Genomic DNA, 6,398 nt, shown 5'->3' with positions numbered 1-6,398 from the left:
AAAAAAAATGCCACTTTTCGCTATGTACAATTTTGTAATAAAACGACTTTACTTTTAAGGAATCTATCAGTCACGCAAATTATGAAACGGTACAATTATACATCACAAAATTATTTCGGTCATATCTTACGCACTTCACATACATTTTGCGTATTTTATTTTGTTTGTTCTTTTTTCTCTTTTTTCCCTTTTTTTGTAGAAAAATTTGTACATTGAATATAGATTGTATATGTACGAATAGTTTTTCTTCCTTTTTTATTTTTTACGGTATTGTGTCGTAATTTTACAAAGAGCAAAGCAAAATCGACAAATCAACACCAATCGTGAATCAATGAATTTGTAACATATTATGTAGGTAAGAAAATGCAAGAAATGATATATACATCTATTATATATTATATATTATATACATACATACACATATAGAAAAGTCTGTGAGATACCAAATTTTGATAGATAAATAAATAACGTAAGTGGTATATATACATATACATACATCACGCGTGTGGGCACGCTACGCTCGCGCGTGCACACGCGCACACACACACGCACGCACACACAGGTATACTTAAAAGGGATGCGCAATCTTCATAAAAATGTATCTCTCACTTTTATGTTTTTGATTTATACAGATTTACGACAGAGGAATCTATTATTATTAGAATTATTATGATTATTATAATGATTATAATTAATATTATTATTATTATTATTATTATTACTATTACTATTAATTACGTCTTTACTGTTCTGCTGTGATGATTAGTCAGTACGACGTATTTAAACTGTCTCTTAAAAGGCTTCGGCAAGTTCGAATGACTGTTTCTGAGAGTTCGCTATTGCGGGGATTCTCAAAGTAAATCGAACGAGTGTAAAGTTCGTGAGACGTGATTGAAAAACTCATGAAAAGTAGAAAATTAAGATATTGAAGCATTTTGCATTTGAATGTCGGATGTTTTTATTGTATGGTGATTTTAAGAGATGAAGTCGAGCAGCTTTTTAACCCTCCATGAAATGTTTTTATATAGAAATAAGTTTGTAGAATAAAAGAATGTGACTGAAAAATTACGAAGGTTTCTAGCTAATCGTAAATATTATTAAAAAGAAAGAAAGAAAATTGTAAAAGTGCAATTAAAACGCTGTGGTGAAGAATATATTTCTTTAAAATCAAGAAAGCTCTAGGAAAAAACAAAAATTGAATGTCGAATAAAAGTGCAAAATGCTTACTGAATATATTATATATGAATCCATATTAATAGTTTTTGTAGAAATTCTTTGTATTCATGTCTTACATAATAAAAAAAGGTTAGAAGAATAAAAATATTTATAATTTGAAAAAAATACAAAAATGTAAAAACAAAATTTAATCAAATAATTAAAAAAGTTAAATTCGGTACCAGGAAGTTTGAGAAACCCTGCTCTACCGAATTAAATATTAAGCATTTTCATAATTTCTACAACACCGCTTTCAAATCGTTAATTTTTTATCGTTTAGATGAACTAGATAGCAATATTAATGGAATATTTTCATAATACTCTGTAACAATTACAAATAAATTTTTTAATTACGGAATCAAAACCAGATAAATGTGATTTTATAATAGGGAAATTAAAAATGAAATAGGCGCAATAATTAGAATTTACTAGCATATATTATTAAATAACCAAACTTTTTTGAATATCTTTTTCTCAATACAGAGTAACTATAAATAAACGCGATAAAATCTTACATTTTTTTATATGTACCAATAGAAAATGTAAGAAGTACATGTTATTATTATTACTCTTAGAGACACTAAATAGCAATGTTTTGTAATTTATATATATCTTTACACGTCTATATATACATATAAATAGGTACAATTGTACATAGAGATAACCGAAGTTTTTTATGTTATATCTATAATCTAGTGTGTGAGCGTGCGCGCGCGCGTGTGGTGTGTGTGCTAAGTGTGTGTGTGTGTGTGTGTGTATATATATATATATATATACACATTTAGCACACAAAAAATGCTTGGTACATTGCATACCAAATATACATTTTTATCTATTGCGTGTAAACCACGCCAGAAGTATTATGTATTTATTTCAATTGTTAAATATTGATTAAAATATTGTAAACTTCCTAAAGTCTTTCTTGACTCATTGAATAATATGTAACTTTTCCAATTAAATTTGCATAACTTATTAGCACTGTAGAATCTTTTCGACATTGTTAGATTCATTTATTAACATTAAAGTATTTAGTCATTCGCAATTGCTTTGCACAAGTCATTTTCGTACAATTTTACTTTGGTATTTATAGTGTTATATTTATATTCTAACAATCTTATTTATTTTAACAGGTTATAATTATTCAGTAGTATTTTAGTTGTTATTGGTTACACCAAGAATACAGACTATTCATATTCAAAGACAAGTGTAATATATGGTAAATAATTCTTTAAAGCATAAATGCTATAAATATTATATGAAATATGTTATTTATCGGGAGTATATATATTTTGGCGACTAAAAGAGATGTTATGAAATATTAAATATATAATATTTGGATGTATTAAAAGAAAAAATAGAAAATTTAAAAGTTTATAAATATTATTTACGAAAAACATTAATAATAGAAGCATGTTATACTTTTCTCTCATCTTTCCTTTACGGAACTGTCATATGTCAACGGCGTGAGAATAGTCATTATATTTTTGTTCCTGAGCTGTACAAGTTTAGTTGATGCGTTTGTGTACAGTTTGTGCTTCATTATATGGTTACAGTTTCATAGGTGAGTTTATTTTCAATTTTCTTACTACACAGTTCAATATTTTGTGTTCGATATTTTTTTAACACGACACGAAGTAAGTATTATTTTTTATTTGTTATTGTTTCACAAGAATAATGTTCTAAATACTTGATATCTCTCTTTACAGACAATTTAATAATGATGAAGCTTCTTCGACCGCGATTAATAACATTCGATGTCACTGGTACGTTACTGATGACAAAGTTGGAAGAACATTACGTCGAAATTGGTTCTCAACATGGCTTGTCAGTTGATCCACGAAAATTGGCGCGAAGTTTTAAAAACAGTTTTTATAGACTTAGTGTAGAACATCCTGTTTATGGTAAACACACAGGCATTGGATGGGAAAATTGGTGGAGACAAATAGTTCATAATGTTTTTAAGGATCAACACAATTACATTTCAGATGCTACTTTAGATAAGGTGATAAAAACCATTGCAATATTTACATTACATCTTATAATGAATGAAACATTTTATTTGATATTATCACATTCAATTTCTGCTTAATACATAACAATCATTTGTGTACAGTTTGTAAAACAGTTTGTAAATTAATTAAACATAATAATCATTTCAATTAAATATTTTCATCTATGATAAAATTATGAATATAGGTTCTTTGTTTATACACATATTTATTCTTACTAATAATTTTTGCATCTTTACTAATGATACAAAGTGAATATCATAAGATGAGAAAGTATTATTGAGAAAACAAAAATTATTACCGAAAAAACTTAACCTAAACTCATATCTACTATCAATGACTCTTTTTTATCGTTATGACCCATAGGTTGCTAACAGTTTGATAAGGTGCTATGGTACGAGTATGTGCTGGCATAAATATCCAGGCACGATCGAGTTACTAGAGTATCTCCAAAAAAAGGATCTGATTTTGGGCATAATATCGAATTTCGATGAGAGATTAGTGGCGATACTTGAAGATACAAGAATACGTTTTTACTTTTCATTTGTTTTAACGTCTTACGATTTTGGTGTGGAAAAACCAAATACTTTGATATTTGACGAAGCACTGAGATTAACAAAAGAACGACATAGTATCGATATAACTCCTCAACAAGCAATACATATTGGCGATTCTGTTAGTAACGATTATATTGGTGCGAAAAACGCTAACTGGAATGCTATTCTTGTTCAACATGATAATGATGCCATAAATGAAAAAAAAGTCCCTACGAAGGATGTATTTAGAAATCTTCGTGATTTAAGGCTACACCTTACTAACCTTCTAGATAGGGATATGTAGTATACTTAATCTGGTGAAATAAATTTAAAACAAAGTATTTGAATTATTAAAAAATTCATCCGTGATTTTAATGACAAAACCTACATTTGTTCGTGGCAAAATGAAATTAACAAATGTACCATAACACCCATATTAATAATTGCTTTCTTATTAAATATAATATATTTTCAAGATACACTCAATAAATATGTAAGAATATAAAATCAATTCTTGTCATGTAAACAAAGTAATAAATATTTAATAATATAATAGTATTATTAATAGCAAACGTAGTAAAAAAACGTAAAAGAATATATTTTAACATATACTTATACTTTTGTATAAAAATAATTTTTGAATACTTTAATAGGTCTTAATAATTTTATTTATTTATAGATCTATAAATTAAGTAAATTTATTATCAACTATAAATGAATTTATAATATCATTTCTCATTTCCTGATAAAAATATAACTGCCCCATTGTTGGCATTATTTGAATTACGAATGACGAAGTATAAATACTATAATATAGTATAATCTTCACATATGAAAAATTTGTTAATATGTATCTTATTTAATACAAATTCAATATTCATTTTTTTCTTTTTTATTCTTAATATATTCGTTATTATATTACTAACTACTAATTTTTATTATGTTTTTAATAAAATTTTACATTTTCATATATTTTATTAAAAAATATAATATTGATAAAAACAATACGAAATGGAAATATTTGAAGCATTCCACTGCAATATTGATAGTGATAGAAAGAAGTCATCGTTTCCTGAGTAGTCTCTTTCTCATTTCCGTTTTGGTAAGATATGAATTACTAGTCACAAGCACTAATAAAATGATCTATAATTTTCAATTCAATTTATAAAAATAAATATCTATTATTTTTAAATATAATTACCTTTAATCAAGTTTTAAGTATATTTAAATCTATAAATATTGAGGTTACATATAAAAAAATTTTTTAATGTTTCCGTTCTGTTTAAAAATTAGAATTTCGAAAAACATGAGCACTAATTTGATAAAACATCTTGCATGCACTATTGTTAATTATAGAGTAGGAAATGTAATTCCAATGATTTTATTGTTACATTTTTCTCAGCCTGCATTTTCTACCAGAAGTGGCAGCATGTTACTACACAACCATTCGGCATCGGCCCACACGACTTCTTAGAGCTCACTTACGATTCGAGCCTGACTCCCTCTCAGTCAGTTTCTCACTAACCTGTCTTGTGGAGAGGCTTTCTTCATGATTTTCTGATCTTTTGTCGGTCGAATAGGTTAGAACAAAAATTTATCTCTTTATTTTAAAAATTTGTGATACTTGTGTGAATTCCATTGGGCAAAAAATCAGTGTAAGCTTCGCGATTAGTTTGTGTTTTATGCAATTGTGAATGTCAATTGTGTACTTGAAGATTTTATTGATATTTGAGTAAGAGATGGAAGATTATTTTTTCTACCAAATTTTTTTTCTTTTTATAGGATTACGAATGTAAATCAATAGTTTTTTTTATTGAATCATAACAAATATTTATTCAAACTGCGATTTGTGATTTATATGTTGTAATGTATGGCCAAGAACATTGCATGCCTATTATCTTACGAGATTTTAAGTAGACGATAATGAGTGAATTAAAAGGCATCAATAAATATAATTCTTAAAACTTCTAGATTTGAAAAGTGAAAAATTGTATTTAATTTTATTCGAACAGGCACCATCTGTACAATTCTATAAAAGTAGTTTAATTCAAATTAAAAATTATTATAGTTGTTAATAAATGTATTATTTATAATTTAGGATATAAACTTATGTAGTATATGGTTTCAGTAACGTTTGTATGTTGCGTGATAACATTTTATAATTTTATATTAATTGGATAATATAATTTCCATTGCAAAATGTTATATATCTATATTGATTAATGATAAATCTTCAATCAAAAAATCTATAAATTTGAAAATATTAAATATAAATAGTGTAGTATATATATGTATATAATATTGATATACAATATAATATGTAAAATATATTATATAATATATCGAGATTATTGTATATAATAATAATACAGAAGATTAATATTAAGATTAATGAAAATTAGGTAGATAAGAAGATGAGAATCATCTTTAGTGGAATGCAGTTTTGGCAGTAAAAAAAAACAAAAATTTTTGTTGGGGATTCTGTTGTCGATGAACTCGATCGATAATCAGGACATCGTTCTAACCTGCAAAGAAATTAAAAAAAGGGAGAGTTTTCAAGTGAAAGGGTTTACACATTGTCGCTGAAGAAAGTGAATCAAAATTACAACGAAGAAGATTTACTTAAAAATTGTCAAAT

General features: G+C 26.3%; 1 protein-coding gene across 2 annotated transcripts; it reads left to right on the top strand.

Annotated features, from left to right (window-relative positions):
* The first annotated feature begins 2,494 nt into the window (after positions 1 to 2,494).
* Positions 2,495 to 4,101, top strand: LOC108553407 (rhythmically expressed gene 2 protein). 2 transcript variants are annotated; one of them, XM_017908279.1, is made up of 3 exons: positions 2,495 to 2,776; positions 2,922 to 3,217; positions 3,591 to 4,101. In XM_017908279.1, exons 1-3 carry the CDS (start codon positions 2,728 to 2,730, stop codon positions 4,062 to 4,064), a joined length of 819 nt encoding a protein of 272 aa, XP_017763768.1. In that variant the 5' UTR covers positions 2,495 to 2,727; the 3' UTR covers positions 4,065 to 4,101. The 2 variants fall into 2 exon arrangements, with proteins under 2 accessions (XP_017763768.1, XP_017763769.1); XM_017908280.1 differs by having other exon boundaries at positions 2,768 to 2,849.
* The last annotated feature ends 2,297 nt before the right edge of the window (positions 4,102 to 6,398 follow it).

This window comes from Eufriesea mexicana, unplaced genomic scaffold (genome assembly GCF_001483705.2).
Source record: "Eufriesea mexicana isolate 0111107269 unplaced genomic scaffold, ASM148370v2 scaffold10344, whole genome shotgun sequence".
In the NCBI taxonomy this organism is placed as follows: domain Eukaryota; kingdom Metazoa; phylum Arthropoda; class Insecta; order Hymenoptera; family Apidae; genus Eufriesea; species Eufriesea mexicana.
This window is presented reverse-complemented; position numbering and strand designations above follow the sequence as displayed.

Coding starts and splice junctions, on each gene's coding strand:
- LOC108553407 (XM_017908279.1), top strand. CDS start 2,728: ATGCGTTTGTGTACAGTTTGTGCTTCATTATATGGTTACAGTTTCATA. Junction 2,777..2,921: donor ATATGGTTACAGTTTCATAG/GTGAGTTTATTT, acceptor CTCTCTTTACAG/ACAATTTAATAATGATGAAG. Junction 3,218..3,590: donor CAGATGCTACTTTAGATAAG/GTGATAAAAACC, acceptor TATGACCCATAG/GTTGCTAACAGTTTGATAAG.